At 39.1% G+C, this 23,932-nt stretch overlaps 1 protein-coding gene across 2 annotated transcripts; it reads left to right on the top strand.

The window, feature by feature from the left end:
• The first annotated feature begins 53 nt into the window (after window positions 1-53).
• AGGF1 (angiogenic factor with G-patch and FHA domains 1) lies at window positions 54-23,796 on the top strand. Of its 2 annotated transcripts, none has more exons than XM_083576150.1 (14): window positions 54-521; window positions 2,600-2,699; window positions 3,704-3,903; window positions 5,998-6,144; window positions 7,868-8,056; window positions 14,629-14,971; window positions 16,410-16,521; window positions 17,245-17,296; window positions 17,414-17,515; window positions 17,740-17,905; window positions 19,251-19,333; window positions 19,920-20,047; window positions 20,848-20,947; window positions 22,576-23,796. In XM_083576150.1, the coding sequence occupies exons 1-14, from the start codon at window positions 363-365 to the stop codon at window positions 22,774-22,776; spliced, it is 2,082 nt and encodes a 693-aa protein (XP_083432276.1). In that variant the 5' UTR covers window positions 54-362; the 3' UTR covers window positions 22,777-23,796. The 2 variants fall into 2 exon arrangements, with proteins under 2 accessions (XP_083432276.1, XP_083432277.1); XM_083576151.1 differs by lacking the exon at window positions 14,629-14,971 and adding an exon at window positions 10,345-10,414.
• The last annotated feature ends 136 nt before the right edge of the window (window positions 23,797-23,932 follow it).

The following is a 23,932-nucleotide window of genomic DNA, read 5'->3' as shown; positions in this document are numbered from 1 at the left end:
TAAATCTATGTTTCCCGCTCCCTCCCCCCCCCCCGCTCAATTGGCGTCACTTCCTGTTTTCATGAAAACGAGATCCGGGTCACTTGCATGCCCCGAAGAAAAAGTTTTCCACTCTTTCCCCGCTCCTCAGCCGGTCTCCCATTAAGAAAGCGGCGGGGCGAAGGGGGGGGTGGGGGCAAAAGGGGGCGGGGCCTGTCCGCGCGGCCGCTGCCATGGCTGCGAGGGGCGCCGACGGGTCGCGGGCGCTGAGGAGCAGCCGTTACGGTCGCTGGGCTCGCTTCGCTCGGCCGCTGCGTTTGCGTCCCTGCCTCGGCCGTTGAGGAGGAGGCGGCGGCCAGGCTGGGGTCAGTGGAAGCCGAAGGATGGCCGAAGCCCCGGGACCGCCAGGCGACGAGGTGGCGACCCTGCGGGGGAAAGTGGCTGCGCTGGAGTCGGAGCTGGGCGCCTGCCAGAGCCGCCTGGAGCGGGAGAAGAAGCTGCGCCTCAAAGCCCAGGCCAGCGCCGCCAAGTTACGGAGACGGGTAGGGGCGGCCCTCTCGCCTCAGGGGGTCGGGGGCCAGGCGGGGAAACCTCCGGGATAAGGTCGCCCCGCAACGGCCTTTGGGTTCAAGGGCTCTGCTGCTCTGGGGACAGGCGGTTGCTCCGCTTCCAGCCTGGGCCGCTTAGGCTCACTGCTGACTTCCTTGTCTCTCACCTGTTAGAAGGTATAGGAGCCTCACCAGGAGGAACGCCGGCCTTCCTAAGCACCTGGATGCTTTGATTTATTACATTTCTTTCTTCTTTCTTTCTTTCTTTCTTTCTTTCTGTTTATTTATTTATTTTTACAAAGTAATAATCATAAATAAGAGTAAAAATGTGCACTCCAACACTGAGACCATTCCATGGTCACTATCCAACCTCCCAAAATTTCAACACCTCTTGCGATGGTTTGACCCCTTTCTGTTTTTACAGTACAAATTCTACAGACACCTTCCATATCTCCTCAAAATCATTTCTTCTGCATATTCCCTGGTTTACCATAACGACACATGTTAATTTATCATTAATAGCTATATCCCTCACTTCCTCCTTTCTTTCACCAAGGCACAGCAGCTTACATGGTTTCCTTCCCTGCTCCCGCTTTTGAAGTACAGTGGTACTTCGGGTTAAGTACTTAATTCGTTCCAGAGGTCCGTTCTTTTTTTATTAATATTAAACTGTTCTTAACCTGAAGCACCACTTTAGCTAATTGGGCCTCCTGCTGCTGCCGCTCCGCCAGAGCACGATTTCTGTTCTCATCCTGAAGCAAAGTTCTTAACCCAAGGTACTATTTCTGGGTTAGTGGAGTCTGTAACCTGAAGCGTATGTAACCCCAGGTACCACTGTATTTGACCGTGTTAATCAGGGGTCAACAAACTCTTTCAGCCAGGGGGCGGGCCACTGTCCCTCAGACCTTGTGGGGGGCCAGGCTATATTTGGGGGAGGGGGAATGAACAAATTCTCATGCCCCACAAATAACCCAGAGATGCATTTTAAATAAAAGGACACGTTCTACTCATGTAAAAACACACTGATTCCCGGACTGTCCGCGGGCTGGATTCAGAAGGCGATTGGGCCGCATCTGGGCCTTAGTTTGCCTACCCATGGTGTTAATGCTCCAATATTGGCGACTGCTTTCCCTGGCTTTGTGCAAGAAGAGATAACCATAAATGTTATAATTCACTTGGTTTCCAACTCATTGTGTTACTCACATGATATGTATTTTTTTCACAACCCTTTACTGATAAAGGAAGTTCCACAAAGCCTAGGATTAGTAATGGATCATTCAGGCTTTTCTTAAGGCACACTGCTAATCCTAATGAAATTCATGGGTCAGTCCCGCTAAGAGCAAGCAGGTGGTTGAGTGCAAACAGGATTGGAGTCTAGACACTGAGAAACAAGAGGGAGATATCGGCATGATTCTGTAGATCATGGTGTATGCAGAAATACAGTGTGTAAAGGGGAGTCAACTCCACAGCCCAAGGAGGATTTAGCAAGCTTGGTGGCCTTTAGGACCCCTGGAGAAAACTTCCTAAACTGCTTATAGTATCTGGGAGGAGAGCATGGCTGGCTAGAATCCTGAGGTCAGGGGTTGGCAAGGCTTACTGGGCATGTGCTGGATCACTCCCGCGGAGATCCTCCATGGGCCAGGCCAGTGCAGTGCAACACCAGAAATCACGTCTGCACATGTCCACGGTGCCAGAAATCGCTTCTGCGCATGCCCAGATGCTGGAAATCGTGCCTGCACAGAAGCGATTTTCGGCATCTGGGCATGCGCAGAAGCAATTTCCAGCGCTGTGGACATGCTTAGGCACGATTTCTGGCATGTGCATGCACAGAAGCAATTTCCGGAGCCGCGAAAGAGAGTTGCCGCGCTGTGCCAGTTTAGCGTAGTGCGCAGGGACTCGCCAAGCGGGCAGCTCGGTTCGGGGGTGGCTCATGGGCCAGTTAAGTGACCCTCATGGGCCGCTTCCAGCCCATGGGCCTTAGGTTGCCGACCTCTGCCTGAGGTGGAGCACTCCGGTTTGCAACATTTTGTACTTACAAGTTGAACCAGCAACATAATTATCCTGTTTTGTAGATTGAAGAACTCAAGAAAATCAGTGACGGAGAAAGATATGAGAAGGCAACATCCAATGTAGAAGTGCAAACCGAAGATGCTGCTGAATGGTCACATGAAGGTAAATAGCAAATGGTGCAACGTCAGTAATTAAAATAATTTTCAAAGGGGTAGCCGTGTTAGTTTCTTGCAGCAAAAACAGTCTAAAGGGACATGCAGCTTTCGTGGTCTCGAACCCATTTTATTAGGCTAAAATAATCTAACAGATAAATGATTCCTGTCCATTGCATTAATCCCATTGTTTGAAAAAAGTGAAAGGAGTTTTAATGAAATAAAAAAGAGGTGGAATTTTCCACCTTAAAAAGAGGTAAATTCCAGGTGTATCTATTTGTATTTTAAAACATTTCCCATTTATATTTCAGATATAAATTACTTGGTTGGTTGATTTATTTTGGATCATTTTATACCCACATTTTTTCTGTCTCTAAAGAAATACTTAAGTCAGCTTACATCCTTCATCAAATACAAAAACACCCCCTTTATGCAAACTCCTGACTCAGTTGTAGGTCTCATTTGTGTGTCACCAAACAGATGGGGAAGTGTTAATCCAAATTCTTTACACTTAAAAAAAATAAATCCTGACATGCTTTGGTGCTATTTAGTTATATACATTAAATGGAAATCTCTTTTTTTAAGGCTTGGTTGCCTTGCGTCATTATCTCATCTACTTTGGAATTTCTAGACACTTAACATTATTATTTGCATGACCTTTGAGGCAAAGATGCTTATATAAATCCTAAGGTGGTGGTGCTTAATCTTCTGTGGGGATTTAGCTGTTAATGAAAGTAACAATAGCATTACTTGCAAGAAGTGCAAAGTTAAGCATATGTAAATATTTGATTTGCTTTTTGATTATTTAATTTATAAACTACTTAATATATTAATATATATATATCTAAGCAGTTGTACAAAAATAATATGAATTGTAAGGTTTTGTTATCCTTTTGGCATGCTTGACAAATATAGATAAGATGTACTGTTATAAATCCAACTTCCACATACTGTACTGTACAATATCAAATCAAAACAGCATTGCTAATACATTTATTTCCTAACTTTTTGCAGGCTATTACTATTTTCATAATTATTATTATAATAGTTCTGATCCTCATGAGCTAAATGGAGCACAAATACAGCCAAGTTATGATAATGAAGGATCAAACTCTGATTGTGCAGATCAGTTACAATTAGGTGATCAGCCAGATGTTAATGGCACAGAGCATTGCGAGGTTGGAAAACAGGATGCTGTGGTTCATAACATGCAGGTGAGCTGAGTGTTTCTCAACTTTTCTAGTAGTATTATTAGAATTATTACCCACTCTTCATCAGAAAGTCCAAGGGCAAGCCATAGCAATATAAACACAACATTAAAAATGGTTTAAAACAACTAGAGTGGCAAAGTGCGAGACTGGTTACACTATGCTCAGATTAAAGAAGTGTTTAAAAATGACAAAAAGCTAGGATTCCAAGTGGAAAAGTCAAAGTTAGAAACTGAACTGTTAGAACCTAAGACTAAGGTACTTTCAAGAATGTATAACTTGCTGCTGAAATGGAACACACATGACGAAATGGTAAAATCAACAATGATAAAATGGGCGCAGGATATTGGGTATAATATTATGTTTGAAGATTGGGAAAGGTTGTGGACCTCTGGGCTGAACTTCACTGCATGTAATGCGTTGAAGGAAAATGTGATGAAAATGATGTATAGATGGTACATGACCCCTGTTAAACTGGCTAAAATATACCATTCGTCTGATAGCAAATGTTGGAAATGTAAGGAAAATGAAGGAACATTTTTTCACCTCTGGTGGACCTGCCCTAGAGTGAAGGCCTTTTGGGAGAAGATATATAATGAATTAAAAAAGGTGTTTAAATACACCTTCACTAAGAAATCAGAGGCCTTTCTCCTGGGTATTGTCGGCCAGAGTGTGTTAAAAGAGGACAGAACATTCTTTTTGTACGCAACAACAGCAGCAAGAATATTAATTGCCAAGAATTGGAAAACTCAGGAGCTACCCACTGTGGAAGAATGGCAGATGCAACTGATGGACTATATGCAATTAGCCGAGATGACCGGCAGAATTCGAGACCAGGGAGAAGAAAGGATGGAAGAAGACTGGAGGAAATTTAAGATTTATTTACAAAAATATTGTAATTTGGTTGAGTGCTGAATTGGATGCCAGTGCAGACAATTGTCTACCATTAAATTAGATTTAAGGTTGAATTATATGTCAAACCAAATTAAGATTATTAATTAAGATGAATTAAATGATAATTTGTTTGAAACTAATTTAATAATGATGTAAGTGTATGCGGGAGGTGTGGGGGAGTCCCATGTAACAATTGAGAGATGTTAAATGGACAATGATAAGTGCTTATCTAATATATGCTTTATTTGAAAACTTTAATAAATATATTATAAAAAAAAAAATAAAACAACTAGAGTGGGTTTCATTCATATACGTACTATCACTAGAGAACAAAGCCATTCCCTGTCCTTAAGAGCCAGTGTGGTGTAGTGGTTAAGAGCGGTAGACTCGTAATCTGGGGAACCGGGTTCGCGTCTCCACTCCTCCACATGCAGCTGCTGGGTGACCTTGGGCTAGTCACACTTCTTTGAAGTCTCTCAGCCCCACTCACCTCACAGAGTGTTTGTTGTGGGAGAGAAAGGGAAAGGAGAATGTTGGCCACTTTGAGACTCCTTCGGGTAGTGATAAAGCGGGATATCAAATCCAAACTCTTCTTCTCAAGATCCTTTGACTTGGTTCCCTTGGTTTTCCCACAGCACAAATGATTGCTACTATCTTTATGCAGAGGATTGTGTACAGAAACAACAATCTAGTTTCAATTGTTGGATTTTTATTTCTTAATGACTTGGTATTAAGTGGTATTAAGTGCTGTATACATACAAAGTATGCTTTGTTCTGCTTTATAACTAGAACCTCAGTTAAATCAGTAACTCTTTTTGTACAAGAACTAGCTTTATTAATGTGATTCCTTAACTGCATTAACTTTCATGTAGAACAGTGCAAATGGAATGATTAAAACAAATGGAATGATACTCACATTTGATTGACTTTTACCCTTATAATTTACAATGTGGGGAAAACCTAAGTAGGATTACCTATTTATATAAACAAGTATATTCCAGTGGATAGTGTTAGAGCCGAAATTGGATGTTGGCTTAGTCAGGGACTTTTTTTGAGCAGTTCACTATTTTGAGCTTCTATTCCCCATCTGTGGGATGATATAATAGCAGTGTACCTCAGGGTTGCTATGGGTAGAAACAAAATTAAGACTGTGTGTTTCAAAGTGCTACATAAATATCCTCTTTATGTTGTCTTTCATAATCTTAGAAACCAGAAGAGCCTCTATTAACAGAAGGTACATTAGCAGAAAACTTGAGGGCTGCTGCAGAGGCTGCTGTGTCACAAACAGGATTTATATATGATGAAACCACCGGATTATATTATGACCACAGCACTGGATTCTATTATAACTCGGTAAATATTTGATTTGTTGCTTACTTCATATAAAATAATCTCATACTCCTCAATATAAATAACAAATTTAAACTAATAATGGATTTGTTGATAGTTTTTCTCTTGAAAAATATTTTCTTGGCTGTGAATAGCTTTTTCTTAATGTAATAGGTAACGTTCATGTAAATACCAAAATCATTCACTCTGATTACAAATAAGACCTGTATGTCACAAAGGAGCTCTCCCATCTCCTGATCCTGCAGTTTTCCTTAAACTACCGGTAGATATTGATCTTATAAAGTTGTTCCATGCCTTCCCCACCCCACCCCCTCAAAAAAATCCTGGTGTTTTCCTTAGCAGACACTTGTCTGCTGCATGTTTTTAATGTCTGGTTTGCCAAGGCAGCACAAAGTGCTTAGATTTGATTTGATTTGCAGAGCTTTGTATAAATCCCACTTCCCCTTGTGCAACTCCAAAATCCTTCTGAGGCATCCCAACTTGGTTTGGTGTGTGTTAGAATCCAGTACACACCTAATTGTATGCCTCCTATTCCACAAAGCAGTGAGCAATATATTTTGGAATGATGCAGCTCATTCAAAATGTGTTGATCATAGGCAAATGGTATCTGCAGTTGTACGTGTTTGTAGGGTGGCCCACTATCTTTGTTCTTGACTCAAGTTCACTGTCAAAATTCACAATATCAGTAAAGAAAGCTAATCCTTTTATCTGACTCCACTATTATTTCCAACTGCCAGCCTGAAATTTAACTGCCACATTGTTGTGTGTCAGTTATATGTACCAATATAATCTGTTGTGATTAATTTCACTGATTCAACTGTATACCTGTTTCTGTGTACCTACTTTTGGGCCACCCTGTATATGAATTAGCAGATCTGCACTTATGCACAGTGAATCAATCACAGCCATTTATACCTAGCCCTTCTAATATGAGACTAATTAATGAATGAATAAGATGGTATTTGTATGTCCATTTTGGAATCCCTTGTAGTCAGTTACAGTAAGTTAAAGATTACCCTTCACACATTTTTAAAATATGCATTGTTTTTCATTCTCAAAGTCTGGGTTGACTGAAGCATTGTTTAAAGTTAGACATGTTTCTGTGCTTGGATCAGTGTGCTTTAAACACATTCATCTTGTTTTTAAATTCATCCTTCCATCCTTTTGCCGGAGGTAGTTTTGTAGTTGAGCTGAAGCAGAAGAAATTTATGCATGCCAGAAGTTATTCAGTAGTCTTGCTTACCTATATATTTTAATTATCTTGATGGCCTGGAATACAGAGTTTACCATTCTTTTAAATGGATATGCATATCTATAGGATTGTTAAATTCTCAAGGTTGTATTTGACATGGTGCTAAGTAAATCCTTATGTGAGCAGAACAAATTTGACTTGCACAATGGGACTATTCTCTATTTGCCTGCATGTCCCCTGAATTTGTTCTGAGTGTTCCCCCAACCCTGAAGAACAAATAAGGGAATGGTGTGGATATGGGAGAAGTCATGTTGTGCAAATGGGAGTAGTTCTACCCATGCAAGGATTTAGTTGAATATATAGTTGATATACTGAAGCCTTTGTAGCCATTGCTTATTTAAATTTGCTTTTGTTCCTGCTAATTTACTGTTCCCTTTCTAAGCTTTTCCATATTTTAATTTATGATTTTGCTATGTTAGTATACAACCTGCTTTATTTAATTTTAAGCGATTTGCTGTTCTTGTTTCATTAAAGGAAAACCAACTATATTATGATCCAAATACTGGAATTTATTACTATTGTGATGTTGAAAGTGGCCGATATCAGTTCCATTCACGAGTGGATCTACAGTCTTATGAAACAGCAACTGCTCAGTATAGCAAAGACAGGAAAGGCAAAAAGAAGAGGAAAGATGCAGAATGGCCTAGGGCGAATGAGCTTAAGGTATCTTCACAACAAATTACATTTTAGTAAATAAAAATGTGATTGATGATGCATTTTTATCAAAATTAGCATCTTTCTAAGGTCAGGTAAGTATGGAGCATGTTTAAGAGAAACGTTTATACAGTATGCATTCTAAATGGCTCAGAATGACAGTAAAATTCTCTTATTTTCTACATGGGGATTGATTTGTACTATATAAATGGATTATGCATGATGTGAGAAATAAAATTTGTAGCAGTTAGTTACTATATCCATTATAATTTGGTAAAACAATTGCTAAAAATTGGTCATTAATACATTCTTAGGAAGGAATACAACTTTGTGCTTCATTTAATGTTCTATCAGTGTATATATTTCATCTTGCCAAACAGAACAATCCTCCCTCTTTCCCTATGCTTAACCTATTCCCAGTTAACTGTGTCCATCCCAAATATACATGCCTTAGAGAATAGAAAATCAGACTGAGTGGATAAAGTGCCACTCTAGGAAGCCATGCTTAACTAAACAGAAAGATTGAATTGATAAATGGCTATCAGCCCTTGGTACATCAAGCTGCCAATGCTGTTAGGTTCTATAACTGTAGATAGAAGTGACTTGTCTTCACCTCTACAGACACGATATTAAAAAAACCAGCAAACTACTCTGATGCTGTATGAGAAAATGGTTCCCATGCAGCAAAGTACACTTCAGTTTAGTTGTGTCTCATGACTGAGTGATGTATTTTTCTTATCTTTTCGCTTTCTTTTATTGTGCATGAGAGCAGGCAGGATCTGTAAGTTGCTGGCTGGTCAAAATCAAGCTGTGTCAACTTGAGATCCTTTCTCCAACCTATTCCCAGTTACTTCAGTGTAAGTCTCACTGAACTCTGTGGGACTTGTTTCTGGATTGTGCTGTTAAGGGCACTTACATTTACTCAATACGTTAAAGAGGGAAGTTGGTGGGTGAGGGGAGAAAAGGCTTGTACAGGCTGATTAAGTTGATAGATAATTTTATTGTGACTATGAATTTCTTCATCCACTGCCGTTTGCTCATTTTCTCAGAGGAGGGAGGAGAATGGGAGAAATGGAACAGATAACAATATCAGAAGAGAGGAAAATAAAACTGTCCTCCTCAACTCCTCTGCAGGCCTATTCTAGACTAGCCTTGCCTACCAGTTGATAAGCATTTTTAAGCTTTCCAGACTGACATGAGGTCCTAGGGTGAGTTACAGGAAAACAAAAGATGAATTTTTAAACCACGTAAACCCAATACAAAATGCAGAACCCAAAATAGAGTTTAGAATGAATTAAAAAGTTGGGTCTTTGACATATATCTCAGCTGTCAAAGACCAGGGTAAAGAGATGCATCTTCAGCATGCAATAAAAGCCACATGATGGCTCTATTCTACCTCCAGAATTAAAGGCAGCATACCAGTTGTTGGGGAGATACCCTGAATCTCTTTTTGACAGGAATGTATGTCAGCAGCGGGTGCTGAGTATAATACTCTATTTAGACCTTAAAGCTGGCTGCTTGGAAATGATTGGCTGCCAAACCAATCCGTGGATCTCTTAGATCGCATGGCAATGGTAATATTTTGACTCCTTTCACTTGCAACACTTGCCACTCACCAAAGTGATACAACATTTTATACTGAGCAGTGGGCTATATTGGGTAACTGTTAAACTTCAGCACACCATTGCTGCAGCTCATTTCCCATCTTCAAGCTGAAAAGCAGGAAGGCTGTGTGATACTGTTGGTGCCGTGATGTTGGCGAAGGGTTTAGCTGTAATGATGCAAACAGTGATTTACTGAACCCTGAAGCCAGGGTTTGAGCAGGTGTCTAGAAAATGGGGAGAGTCAGCAGTTAATTTCCAGGCAGCAGTGTACTGGAGGATGCAAGAAGTCACCCTCTCTGCTGATGTTCTCTACATGTCCCCTAGGCAGGGATCACATACTGCCAGTCATTGCTGTTGCACTGAGTAAGGAGATAGCTACCACATCTGCCTCAAGGACACCCTTGTGGCCTTGTGTTGGGATAGACTTCTGAATTTCTGCATCTGTGCATAAGTCTTAAAACTGAAAGTGTCCTGGCTGCAAAGTATATCATGTTTCTGTAGCTTTGTACCTTCCATGCATACATGTGTGAGAGAAGGACATGGTAGCATTTGATCTTTTTGTTGTGTTAAGGAAATTGAAATATGCAGAATTTGGAAGCAATTTGTCCAGAGGTAATATATTTCCATAGTACTCTCAACACATACTTCATTTTTGCACTGTATTGTTTACTGTTTGCTACTGTTCATCTTTAGGTACATCAGTTGACAGAAACCATGGCTAATCTGAAGATTTCATCTTCTGGATTGGCAACTTCTAGTGAAGGTAGAGTTATGATACCAAACGCATCAGTCTGATGATGTTTAAAGTTGATCTTAAAGCACCATTAAAACAATTAATTACATGAAGATATAATTTAAGATCAATTCTAATTTACACACATATGCTGTGATTAAATAGGGGTTCTTTCTGCCTTAGACATGCTAAATAACAATCAATGATTCATTTGTTTTAAGTTAAGTTTCAGGTATAGTAAGTTTATTAAAATAACCTAGTATAAAATGAAATAAATCTAAACATATAATCTCATAAAATTGGATTTATGGCCCTCTTATGCAGGGTTCTATTTCTTCGTAATAAGAGAAGTGCAGGAAACACATCTTCAGTCATCGGACAGGTCATGTATTTATATTCTTGGAGTCAGGAACTAGCAAGGCATCACAGTATCTAGGTGGAATTACCATCCGTTATTTCACCAAGATGCACTACTGAGTCCTTACGATCTCATCCTGAGCTCTGCAGTATTTTCAGTGAAGAAACTTAATATTTTTGGTTCTACCAACTAAACAGATGAGGAAAGACTATTTTGCCCAGAGGCAAAACTGAAAAGTTCTTGATACTTGTTGCAGCCCATCTTATACATGCTGGTTCAGATGTAAATTTCACTTCATTCATTGGGACTTGTTTCCAAATAAGGGTACATAGGATGGAAGCCTTAGCCTTCAAGTAAGTGATCTCCATTAGTATCCTTGCATGCAGACATGCCTTATCTATAAATAGACATAATTCTACAGTACGAGAGATGTGTGGAGCACATGGCCAGTGGTTTTATATTATTCCTTTAGATTACATAAAAAGATTTATTTAGTTGCACACCAGTATCATTTAACTGTGGGAAACAGAAGATAGAAGGAATGCTTGCTCGGCATTTTTTAAGGAAATATGTGCATTTTAAATGGGAATCTTTATTTAAATTTATATCTTTTTCTTGGCAATTTGCATAATTTAAAGCGCTTTGATTTAAATGAGTCCACTTTGCTTGAAATAATGTGGGGAGAATGGCCCTCTTTACCACTCACACAGGCTCCTCTTAACTGTTCACCTTCCCCAGTTGCTTACACGCTCCTATTTCCCTAGCTACATGCACTTCTTTTTCTCTATATATTCACCATTTCGAAATGAAATGCCACTCCACAGGGGTTGCAAATTCTCTTTCACTTCAGATTTTGCTACAATTGGGAAATGACTGTGGTGCTTGCAGCAGGAATGATGAAGTGGAGCAGCAAGCAAAATAGGCTAGTGCAGGGATGGCAGGCACATTATGCATTGGGGGTTTTCAAATGGCAAACTGTATTGGACATATTAGCCATCATCTGCTTGTAGCAAAAATCTGTACAAGTCCATCTCTGAGAACTACTTGGATAAGTTTTTTCCAAAATATTTTGTTCCTAGTACAGCAGCAAAAACATCTAACACAGCAGATCTCACATGGACCATAGCTCTATGAATCTAGAAAGCTTCATTTATCCTTATGTATGACTATTTGTTCATTCTCAACAATATATATATTTTGTTGTAAAATGTGTTCAGATATCTGATTGAACTTCCATTTTCAGAGAAATTTTGTGTGTAATAAGTTTAGAGAATGGCTTGATAGTTCATGAGTTGTATTTATTCTACTACAAGTCTGAATGGTAAAGAAGAATATTTGTAATTGTTTAATTTTTTTAAAGAAGCATTTTTAATTTCCATGTAGTCCACTGTTAATCTTGGCTTGCTTTCCTTTCTGTGATAACAGGAAATATTGCAGGCAGATTAATTATCTGAGAATATGAGAAGTGTTTTGTGTTTTAGTGTTACTTGTTTTTGTATGTTAAGCAGAGAGAAATATTATATATTTGGGTTTCTTGAATGACATGTTGAGAGAAATCTAATAAATAAATGAAGCTTAAGGGAAAATAAGAAAAGGAATAATAGAGTCATAGAATTGTAGAATTGGAAGGGATCCCAAGGGTCATCTAGTCCAATCGCCTGCAAGGCATGATTCTCAGCTTGATTATACATGACAAATGGCCATCCGAACACTGTTTAAAAACATCCAAGGAAGGACAGTCCACCACCTGTCATGGAAATCTGTTCCACTAGTCGGAATCTCCTTTCTTGTAACTTGAATCCATTGGTTCAGGTCCTAGCCTCTGAAACAGGAGAGAACAAGCTTTCTCCATGTGACAGCCCTTTAGATATTTGAAGATGGCTATCCTATCTCCTCTCAGTCTTCTCTTCACCAGGCTAAACATACCAAATCCTCTCAACCATTTCTCATAAGGCTTGGTTTCCAGGTCCTTTATCATATTGGTTGCCCTCCTCTGCACATCTCCCAGCTTGTCAATATCCTTCTTAAATTATGGTGGCCAGAACTGGACACGGTATTCCAGATGTGCTCTGACAAAGGCAAAATATAACAGGACTTCCCTTGATCGGAACACTAAACTCTGTTGATGCAGCCTAGAATAGCATTAGTGGGGGTTTTTTTTGCTGCTGCATCACAGTGTGGACTCAGATTTGGCTTATGGTCTACTAAGACCCCTAGATCCTTTTCACGTGCACTACTGGCAAGCCAGGTGCCCCATATCTTATATTTGTGCAGCTGGTTCTTCCTGCCTAAGTGTAGAACCATACATTTGTTGCTATTGAAATTAATTTAGTTAGTTTGGGGGAGAGGACACATATTATCCTAAGAGATGTTCAGTTCATCTCATGCTTATGGAGGAGAGATAGTAACTGGCTTTTGTTTTATATGCCTGGGATGAATGGTAGCATTCATCCCAGTACAGATCAGGTCATTGATGCTGATACATTTGGGAATAATCACCAAACTGTTGGGCTGAGGGAGAAAACTGAAAATGTATTGATTAAGTAGCTGGTCTTAAATAATGCAGTATTTTGTGAAAAGATGGTTTGTGTTGTGTATTATTTGGATATGCCTATCGATACTGCAAAATTGCAGAAATGTAGTCGTTTGATAGCTGTGTTTACAGTTCTGTTGCAGTGTGTGGCAGTGGATGAGAGTGTACAAATAGTTGTACATAGAGCACTGTTTGAACTGTAAAGGAACATTTCTACTGATAGGATATTGACGAGTATTGGTGATAGGACCTTAGTATTAAGTGTTGTGTGGATTTCCCACCTTAAAACTGGGATGATTCAGATACTAGCATACTTGTATAGTACTTTTTCTAATTTTGAATAAGAAAAAAATTGGTTTAAATAATCTGCAAATGTTGGTGTGTGAGAGTGAAATGCTTTTATCCTAAATATTTACACTAGTGTAATGCCATGATGTCTGGGGCTGAGCTAGATCATTGGCCCCCTTGAGGGGGCTTGAGCACTGTATGACTTAGTTTTCCAGGCTAGGGATTTGTAAAGTACAGACATGTGAAAGGAGCAAGTGATCCCCAAATGCAATCTCCCTATGAGATGAGGAGCTAGCCTGCATAGTTCGTGAACAGCATTTGAAGGGAAGAAGAAAAACTTCCCTATATCAAGGAGCTAGTTCAAACGCTAGGTGCCTGTGTACAGAACAGTGATCAAGAATTAAAAGAAGGTTGGCAATCTCGTTCTCCCTCCCAAACAAATCTAGCCCAAGGAAAGTCAACAGCAGATCCACTATTCTGAAGGAGCAACTGGTCTGCTTGCTTTCTGTCTGGCTAGTTCATCACGTTGGAGGTCCATGCCAGGCATACACTCTCTTCTATGAAAAGGAATGGACAGCTATTTGGAGAAATATATTGTTACTGTTCCTCGGTGTTTCCTGTCACAATCTGAAAGTAATAGTTAGTTGGTTGGTTTGCTGGCTAGTGCAGTACAAGAGCACTGAAGCAAGTAGCTTAGAACAAAGAAAGGAAGTTTGGAACACAGGGTTTTTTAACTGGGAAAGGGGGAAAGAGGAAAAAATATAGAAACCTCCGCAAATGAATGTCTAGAATGGATAGCATCCTTTGCCTTTTTTATTTTAAGTAAAGACAGAAACTCTGAAAAGTTAATGAAGGGGTTTGAAGATTGGAAGAGGACCTTTAGTCATGATATCTTAGAATGGTTAAAATTGATCAGATACCAAATGATTTTTCTATTTCCCATTACAGTACTAGCTTGCTTGCTTGCTTACAGATTTTGCATCTTGTGCCTTAAAAGAATCCAGTCATTAAAAGAACAACGTTATTATCATTCCTCAAGTTTGATTTTCATTCAATCTTCTTCAGGACTTGAAAACAGATGAGCAGAAATCATCCAGCAATCTGAATTGCCTTTTTACCACCAATGAGCTTAGTTCTCCAGAAGAAGAAAAACGTCCAAATCTGAAAAAGGCTAAGGTGGACACTGATACAAGAAACAGCCTATCAGCCAAAGAATCAATTACCACAACTGGCGCCAATTTACGTTTTGAGAACACACAATGTACTGCTGTGATAGAGGACAGTAAAACAGAGACAGAGAGTGAGCCTGAAGAAGGGGAAATTACAGACTCTGAAGAGGAGGACTATAGCAGTGAAGATGAAGTAACAAGTGAAGAAACTGTAAATTCAGAAGACACTGACAGTGAAGGTGAATCCTGGGTTTTTACAAAGTATCCTTAAATATGTATAGTTTGGGGAACAAGCAAAAATGGATAATATCAAAAATTGAAACCTACAAGTTTGAATGCTATAGATCTTCAGCAAAATGGCAAAAGTTGTCTTGATCTCTCCGTTTCTAGTCTTCAGATGTTGCAACTAAGTATGGATAACTGTAAAAGCTGTATCTTATCACTATAAAAGCTGTCAGATGAAGATACTTCATGACGTTGCTGCTTACATGGATCTATTTAGACTTCTTACTTGAAAATATTGTATGTGTAAAGTGGAGGGACACTAATGTTACGTTCAGAAATTAGTGTTTTTCTTCAGATGCTTACTCTTATTCATGTGTGTATAAAAATGTACACCTGCATAGCTGGTTGGTTAAGAAGCTGTTTATATGGCATTGCTTCTGAAACAGACACCCCCCTCGACTAATCAATATTTTATTTTCATAGTTTGATGTTAAGAAAGTTTTGTTCTTTTTGGTCTAGGAATATTCCAGATACTGGGAGCAATACAGTGTCCCCTGTATATAGGAGTCTAGGCGCCCTTCGTTCTTTTGTTGGTATCATTGAATACCACTTGGCAAGCACTGGTTATTAGTTTGTCCTTGTGCTTCCCACAGTGGCAAGTAGTAGGACCTTTCTCTTCATCTTAGAGCCTGTATCCAGGTTCACATCTGGAGTAGCTGTCATGTAGTTTAGTATTCAAGTTGGCTAAATATCCAGATTCTGTGAACAGCCCCAGTGTCTTCTTCCTCTGTTGCTGCAAAAGCTCTGTCTCCTTCGTGGCAAGACTTATCTTCAGTGCCCCTTTCAACTAATTCAGCACATGGTCATTGCATCAGTTAGGAAACTTAGCACTAGCCTTCTTTCTACTCTAAGAAGAAGTGGGAGTTCTGTCTGCTGGCCTTGGCTGCTAGCAAAAATAATTGTAACTATCCTGATGCTGCCTACTTTTTAATTTAAATGTCTATTACCAAGATAAACTTCCTGGCACAACAGAATAACCAGGCTGTTGATATCTATGGGCTCTTAAAAGGCCAACTTTGGGAAAATATGCTAGTCAAAAGTTTTTCTACTAGATGTGCTTGTACAGTTAATTTTTACAGTGTTTTGATACATTAACCCTTTTTTGGTTTAACTGATGTACTGGCTGAACTCAATGGTTACTAGCCACAAGGCTGGCTATTTCTGCCTCCATGTTTAAAGGCAGCACACTTCTGAATAACAGATGCTGGAAACTGCAGGACAGGAGAGTGCTTCTCATATGCATGTGGTTGGCCACTGTGAGAATAAGATGCTGTGGGGCATTAGTCTGATCCAACAGGCTGTTCCTACAGTCTTAACTCTACTTTTGAAAATCAAGGGTGATTGGGGAAATATGACATTGATTTGTCTGATGCTTATTTTTTATTGATTTAGGCGGAGACAAGATTTGGCCCCCTTGTATTAGAGTGATTGTGATTAGATCACCAGTACTGCAAATGGGATCTCTGTATATCATCACAGCTGTCAAACCTGCCACAATTGGAAGGTAATACAAAATATGCAAAAGAAATCCATGCTTATGTTAGCTGATAAGATTGCCAATTCTATTGAACCAGATTGAATTGAGTGGCTTACAATCAGACAGCACGATTTTTCTGTTTAAATCAATTCATCATACTCTTTGACTCCTAGAATAGTAGCATGCCAGGGATAGATGCCATGGCAGTTCACTATAAGAAACTAGGGTGGTGATTGAATTCTGTTGAACTTTGTGTATTGCCAAAGGCAAAATACTGTGTATTGGGAATTAGTGCAGTACAATAAATAGTATTTTAATATATCTGAACTAGATCATTCAGTGGTAAGACTACCACTAAAGTCCATATTCACTACATATTTAAATTGGTTTGAAGACAGCATGACTAAGAGAAATTTGTAGTTTTTGTAGTCTAGCATTTTGGTCTAAAGAGCTTTACAAGCAGCGCTGGTTAGCTGAGTCTAGCTGCTGTTTTAATTTCTTAAAATGCCACCCATGTAGCATCCCTCCAGTGAGAAACTATAATGATGGCTAGACCCAGCCACCCAGCACTGCTTGGGGTACTGGACTGTAAAATATAATTTAAAAGGAGAGCCGTATGCAAGCATAGATGGTAGGTCCTGCCAGAGTGCTGCTCAGTGTTATAGCATAAGATTGCACAGTTGAGTCCTTAAGGCGTCTTTTCACAGTACTTCTCCTTGTGGGCTTTGTAACTGTTGCTTCTGTTTACAGAGAAAAAGATATGGAACATACACTGCAGATTCCAGAGGTTGGAGTTAGTAAGGTAATTAACTCTTTAAGGACTTTAAAAAGAGATCTTAACTTGTCAGTTACTTCATTTTAAACCTAATGCTGTGTTAGTGAAATGTGCTCTGTATTAAAACACTTTATTTTTTAACAGTTTCATGCAGAAGTATACTTTGATAACGAATTGCAAAGTTACGTTCTTGTGGATCAAGGCAGTCAGAATGGTACTGTGGTTAACGGAAATCAAATTTTACAGGTAAGCATAACCATTAGGTGCTGCTGCCTGGTCTACCCTTTACCCATCACTAGAAATTGCCACTCCCCTTTTTATCCTTTCTGCCCTTCCCACCCCCACCCCATAATGCTGCTACTGCTTGTACACACTTTGTGATCCCCTTGATCTTTCTCTGAAGCAGCAGTACAGAAACCTTTTATCAGCACTTATCTGCAGTCTAGCTTTCCCCCTTTTTTTCCTTCTAGCCTAAAACAAAGAGTGAACCTCATGTTCTGGAACATGGTGATGAAGTGAAAATTGGGGAAACGGTTTTATCCTTTCACATACACCCTGGGAGTGAAACCTGCGATGGATGTGAACCAGGGCAAGTCAGAGCCCATCTTCGCCTTGATAAGAAAAGTGCATCTTCAAGTAAGTGATAAAAATGGCTTGAGGGTTTTGTTTTGTTTTGTTTTGTTTTGTTTTTTTAATGCACTGTCAATTTCCAGGAAAAAGATTGATCCCAAGTTGAAGTAGATAAACAAATGATTAAACTTGGAAAAAGGCTACACGTTTTTGTTATTTTTACACTACTGAAGCATTTTTAAAATAAATTTGCCTTCAGCCTAAAGGTGGTCTTGCCTCCATTAAGCAAACTAAATCTAAGATGCAAAAGTTTCCAGACTTCATAATTTCATCTTTTGTTTTAGCTCACCATCTTCCAATTGGATACTCAGAATGGTTAGGTAAGGGTTAGCTACCTGGGCAGCATTCAGCCCCATCCTACTTTTCTGCAACTCCCATTTCAGCTGAAAGAAGTGAAGGTCAGCTGGGAACGATTAAAGAGCTGCAGTTTGCTCCTGGTGCCCCAAGTGCAATGAGAGAACTTCATCTCATGGTGCTTGCAGGACCATAGATCAGCAGTAGAGCACCTACTTTGGATTCGTATGGTCCAGGTTCAATCCTCAGCATCTTAAAGTATAGTTTGAATGTCCCATCTGAAGCCATAGGTAGCCACCTACAGTCAGTGTAGACAGTGCTGAGCTAGATGACCTAGTCGACTGGCTCTGTATAAGACAGCTTCCTATGTTCCTGTGCTGGGAGGAGAGAGGTACTTAGTCCTGAAAAGGCAAGCTTGAAGGAAAGCACTAATCACTGGCTTATATACTTCTCAGTACTGAATGAGGATACCAGACAACCTTCAGCGTAGTACTCTTACAGCTATATATCAACTGTGCCCTACCTCCCAATATGCAGTGTAGGGACTGGCAGTTTGACATGAAACTTACTGCAAACCCCCAAAGCTGAAGAAGATAATCCATTATTTAGATCGAGGTGGGGAGCTTTAGGTTCAGAAGCTAAATAGATGGCCTCCCCTATCTCTCACTGGCCCTGCTCTGCACTCGTGTGCAAACTTACCAAGTTGGAATATATTTTTGAACTGTTATAATACCCTTTGCTTGCCTGGAGGAAGGCTGGAGAGCCGTGTGTGTGTGGCCACATCCACCAATAGTGCACAGCCCCTGGAAGGTTACCTGTGAGTTAACATGGCCCTCAGATTTAGAAAGGTTCCTCATCCAATTTAGATAATAGGGAATCCATGGTATGCCTAGAAGTTGAATTCAAATGGCCAATAAGATATTTTGAAAGTGCTGTTGTGCCTACAAGTAAATTCGCACACTAGCCTTAGCATAACACAAAAATTCCTCTAGTTGAATTCCCATCTGCCAGTGGGTCTCTGCTGACTTAGTTGAATCATCTTCTTGTACTCTTTCAGTTTGCACTGTTCTGACAAAAGAAGAGAAGGAATTGGTTAGAAGAAAAGAATTAAAACAAATTCGTGTTAAGTATGGCTTGCAGGTAAGTTCCTTTTTAACAAAAGTTGTCTGATAAATTACTGGATTTGGGGACATACAGGTTTTTTAAAAATATTTGTACTGTATTCTGCATCATATTCTTAGTTGTAGAAGTTACAAGTGTTGGTTAGATGGGAATGAATTGTCTTATGAAACACAAGAGTAGAATTCATTGAGCCTGTGTATTCAGGGTAATTTTACAGCAGTTGTACCAGGGACGACACTGTCAAAGAGAAGACAACTCAATCTTCTAGATTGTTCCCCTGCCCCCTTAGCTGTCATTTTTCCCACTCAGTTAAGAAGCCCTTAGTCATTTCACCTTGTAGGGAAGATGTTTCAAGTCCCAATCATTTTTACTGCACGTATCTGCACCTTTTCTATACTGCAAGGTTTTAAAGGAATCTATGGAATATTTCTAGAATTACATCAAACTCTACAGTATAATATGCTGGGAATTGAGTGTATTTAATATGCACCTAAAATGTGTATGAGTTGTTTTTCCCATTGCCTGTGCCTTATTGTTAAATGTATTGTTTGGAAACAAATAAGTTTCCAAACATGGGGTTGATTGGTTGTTGTTTTTTTTAAAGAATACAGAATATGAAAATGAAAAAGTTATAAAAAACCCAAACTACAAAGACAGAGCAGGAAAACGCCGTGAGACAGTTGGAAGTGAAGGAAACTTTCACAGAGATGATGCTCCAGCCTCTGTTCATGTGTAAGTTGCTAGTTGGTTGGTTTTCTGCGAGTATATATATCTCTAGAAATGCGTTAACCTATCACACATGCAGTGCAGTTATTCACATGGCTTACTTCCAGTTCTCTAAACCACATATCATTTACTATCTTTTTTTGAAAGTTGTTTATCTATTCACTGTGCATTTGAACACCTCTTAAAATAATTGTAATCAAACTTTATTTACTAACTTAAAAATATACACAACTTGATTGTAAAAAAAAGCCTCAAAGTGGTTTACAAAAAGATAGAACAAAATTAAGAAAAAATAACAACCCTATTTTAAAATTACATCAAATTTCTATGCATCTGAGTAGGCTTGTCTAAATAAGCATGTTTTTAGCAGACACTAAAATGAGTATAGTGACAGTTTTGCATTATGGTTTCTGAGATCAAAGAGCAGGTTCTTGTCTGTGTATGGATACAATTGGATGCCATTTGAATCAAGATAGTGAACTGGACCTTTTAAAAACAGCATTGATCTTGGCCTCCAATTTCAAAATGGCACTGATTTTTTTGTTTCTTCGCATTCTTGAGCAAATGCCAGGTATGAGTTTGCTAGTATTATATTGTTAGTAAATAGTCTACCATGCAGAAACATATTTAGGTCCTGATATAAACTATGGATAAGCAGATTTCACTGAACCATTTCAAAAAAATGACAATTTGTAGTAAGGCCACTGTATCTTCACTTATTTTGGCTGTAAGAGAAACAGTTTTCTCTCAAAGTGTAAAAAAGTAAATAGTTCCTTCCCATGTAAAAGTTCTTTTTTTTTTTAAAGTGAAATTAGTGATAGCAACAAAGGTCACAAAATGTTGGAGAAGATGGGATGGAAGAAAGGAGATGGGCTCGGAAAGAGTGGTGGCGGAATGAAGGATCCGGTAGGTCTACTTCAATGTATAAATTGGGCAAAGCTTAGACTAAAGCTGCTATCCTATTTTCACTTCCTTGGAAGTAAACCCTGTTGAAACGAATGATACTTGTTTAATAGGATTGTGCTGTGGAGTACACTCACACTGCAATCCTATGCACAATTTGAAGTGTCATTGAACTTTGTGGGACTTCTGAGGTTGCTTACTTTTAGTAGTTTTTGATGGGTTTTTTTGTTTTCTGGGATGTATGTTTTGATTATTGAACCTATTTTATTAATGCACAATGAATGATAGATACATATTGTAGTAAAATGGGGGTCATCAGTTACTATTTCAGATGTGTCTTGTGATTTGGCCTTGTTTCAGCGAACCACTTCACTCAGTTCAGGTGAGCCCAAACAGGAAGTAGATTTTTTCCTTGCAAATTGTGCTAGATGAGAGGGGAAGAGGGTTGCTGCTACTGTTTGTTTTAGGAAACAGGCTTGAGTGGAGGTAGGCAACACACAAACACCCAACAATGGGAAAGCTTGGATATGAGGGAAGTTTTACAGACACTTTTTCTATCTATGTCCTATTCTATGATAGTCATTCAAATGTGCAATTAATATTTCATCAAAAGAACCCATATCATTATATTAAAGAAAGAAGCTGAGTGAACTGCAAAGGGCACTTTACTTATGGGGAAGTTTGAGTTCACTGGTGGGGAATTTCCTCTAGTGTGTGTCTACACACACACACACATGCCACAAACTATCATTGCTTTCATGCTATTTCCGGTCAATCTTGTGGACTTCCCTTAGGCATCTGGCTGGTCATTGTAAGAGCAGAATGCTGGACTGACAGGCCTCTGGTCTGATCAGCAGGACTCTTCTTGGAGCCATTCCACTCAGAAAATATTGGAATTCCCCCCAGTACCTGTCACTATGGTGCAGGTACAGTGGTACCTCAGGTTACATACGCTTCAGGTTACATACGCTTCAGGTTACAGACGCCGCTAACCCAGAAATAGTGCTTCAGGTTAAGAACTTTGCTTCAGGATGAGAACAGAAATCATGGTCTGGCGGCGCGGCAGCAGCAGGAGGCCCCATTAGCTAAAGTGGTGCTTCAGGTTAAGAACAGTTTCAGGTTAAGAACGGACCTTCAGAACAAATTAAGTACTTAACCCGAGGTACCACTGTATATATTCTAGCTTGTGAAGTGTACCTTCAGCTAGATAATTTATTTGACCTCTTCTACTCTTTCATGGCTATCCTGAATAAAAACATACTTTTGAGATTTGAAGGTACTACAGTTTGTGTACAAGAAAAGTCACCGGCTGTTTCAGTCAATAAAATGGTTGTATAAGTGGGCATTTGGAAGTAAAATAAAATAGTGTGACTGATATTGTTACCTGTTAATCCCACTGTTCTTTTAGGTTTAGACTTATTTTTTATATAATGTTCTGTTTTTATTTTTGGGGGTAAGCTTTGCTGAAAGTGTCAGTTGCATCACACATACACAGATGGTGGCTTTATCATGAGAACATAGTTTTCAGGTTTCCTCATTATGTGCTTCTCTCCAGCTTTTCAAGATATTAAAAGTTATTGCATGCATATTATTTGTTGAATTTATGCTTATAAGAATTCATTGTCTGGCAGATCAAACTTCAGCTGCACAGAAAGCATGCAGGCTTAGGTTCAGCTACTCCTACATCTGCAGAAGAGGTTCAGATCATCAGCACCAAGAACAGAAGGAACTGGGAAAAAGCAAGAGAGAGGTTTGCAGAAAAATTTCAGGAGCCTAAAACACAGAAAAATGCACCAAAGGATCTGACTTGGGTTAGAGAAACTGCAGAGTGACATTCAGCATTTAATATTACCTTGGTTAAATAGATTTTTATTTTATGCTAAAATGGAAGCTGAATTATTTGTATATTTCTTAGACTGCTGTATTGGCTAGTTATCTGCAATACATGGTTGGTTTATATGTTTTCATTTTTCTTTAAAACACAAAACGTGTGACTGGCCCAGGACTTGGTTGAATGGATTTTGATATTAAACTTTCAGAACTTGTGGGTAATTTATGAGGGAAGACATTTTAACCCACCTAGTCAGTGAATTGATATATTCATTAATCTATTCTTGGACTCTTCATGGATCTCATAGAAATGTGTGAACTGATGCAAAAAAAAAAAAATGCCTTGTGTATATGGTTAAAGTCCTTTGAGAATTTTTGTAGCAAAAGAGGGAGCATTATTGATATGCTTCACCACTTCACTATTATATGAAATTAACCAAGATTTTCTAACAACCTTATTTTCTTCTGTGAAGGACATTATTGAGGGTTAAGTATTCATCTTGTTGTAGTCTTGAGGTAGCATGTTCAGAAACTGCCATGATATTCAAAGCTGTAATACACTTTTAAGAATTGTTACTACAGAATTTATATGGGAGGATTGTGACTGATTGCAGATTTCCTGGCTGGACTCAAGAATTCTCCTTGAAAGGTTAGCATACAATTCTAGCCTAATTTTTCAGTGTGCATTGGGTTCCAAGAAAACTATATTCAATCATGCATTTTTTCCACCTGCATTCCAAGAGTTCTGTACTACAATTATTCTTAAAGTGTAAATTGGTCCTAAAATATAAACTGCTATCTGATTACTATGTAAGTCTTCAAGCCACTCTGAAATAGGCCGTTTTGAAATCAGTGGAGTGGCTTCGAATCTCGGCAGACGAGCATTATTTATTAACCTGTTGGGCCTGTTCTGTATCCATTGCTGGCAATGGAGTTTAGGCCAGGAATCTTGGTTTACTTTTGTTTCAGGGCGGAGGTTGAACACTTATTTATTGAATGTTAATAAAACAGTGCTTTCAACATTTGTGGTGTAAAACTTTAATTCATGAAGGTGCTAGGCAAAAGGCAGTTAAACTTCATTTTTAAAAATCTCTTGTATTTCTGGGTATAGCAATCTGATTTCCAAGAGCCATTCAAACTGGCAATTAGCTGAAGAGG

Source organism: Podarcis filfolensis (assembly GCF_964270895.1).
Source record: "Podarcis filfolensis genome assembly, chromosome: 11".
NCBI classification, from domain to species: domain Eukaryota; kingdom Metazoa; phylum Chordata; class Lepidosauria; order Squamata; family Lacertidae; genus Podarcis; species Podarcis filfolensis.
The sequence above is the reverse complement of the archived record's forward strand: the minus strand, read 5'-3'. Positions and strand labels throughout refer to the sequence as shown.